The sequence below is a fragment of the Buceros rhinoceros genome, unplaced genomic scaffold, assembly GCF_000710305.1.
Source record: "Buceros rhinoceros silvestris isolate BGI_N320 unplaced genomic scaffold, ASM71030v1 scaffold2776, whole genome shotgun sequence".
In the NCBI taxonomy this organism is placed as follows: Eukaryota; Metazoa; Chordata; class Aves; order Bucerotiformes; family Bucerotidae; genus Buceros; species Buceros rhinoceros.
Window position 1 is genome coordinate 21,320 of NW_010416732.1, and position 751 is coordinate 22,070.

General features: G+C 32.9%; 1 protein-coding gene across 1 annotated transcript in view; it reads right to left on the bottom strand.

Annotated features, from left to right (window-relative positions):
- LOC104494993 (zinc finger protein 277-like) overlaps positions 1-751 on the bottom strand; it is a gene marked incomplete at its 3' end in the record, with an annotated part of 22,962 nt that overhangs the window by 17,361 nt on the left and 4,850 nt on the right. The window contains exon 3 of the mRNA XM_010137901.1: positions 150-232. Within this exon, the coding sequence (XP_010136203.1) occupies positions 150-232 (83 nt within the window). The remainder of the gene's footprint in view (positions 1-149; positions 233-751) is intronic.

A 751-nucleotide genomic window follows, 5' to 3' on the forward strand; every position in this document is an offset into this window, starting at 1 on the left:
AGAATTTCAGATGTAGGTATCAACATGCTGACATTACCAGCTTCTCTGTAAGCACTTGTGATGTTTTCACTTTAAAATGCTCACTAAGTTACCATAAATTACCCTACAGAACTGTTCACCTTAAAAAATGAAACAACAGTAGTTCTTACCAGTCTCTTTTGCTGAAGTTGTTCTCTAAGTAATCTGTCTTCTGGTAAAACATCACATAGAAGAAAATAATTGTCCTGTTCTTCTGTTAAGAGATTAGTAAGTGTGGATAAGGGACAGGAAGTTGCAGCTGTTTTGAATATTTCTGGCACGTAATTCGCTAAACCTTTGGAATGTGTTAAGACTGTGAGAATGTGTCTTTTAATCCATAAAAGTTAGTTATTTTAATTTTATAATTAATGAAACATCATTTATATTGCTGTATAAAGACAAAAGTCTTGCATAGGCTTTTCTCACTACAAGATTTATTCTTTTTTATGATGGTTCTTCTGAAGACACAAAACAATTTTAATCATATATATTCGTTGTAGTATAAAATCAGCATGAAAGAAACATGAAATCACATTTAGTTTTATCTTGTATGTGGGATTTTAGTTATTTCCCTAAGTGATTGTCGGTTTTCAGTAGCTGTCATCACTTGATACACCCTCTCCTTACCCCGACTGATCACATTACTTTTTACCATCAGATCTCATTCCATCTGCAGATATGCACCACAACTGTTTAATAACACATATTGAGACTTGCCTAATTTACATTCCTG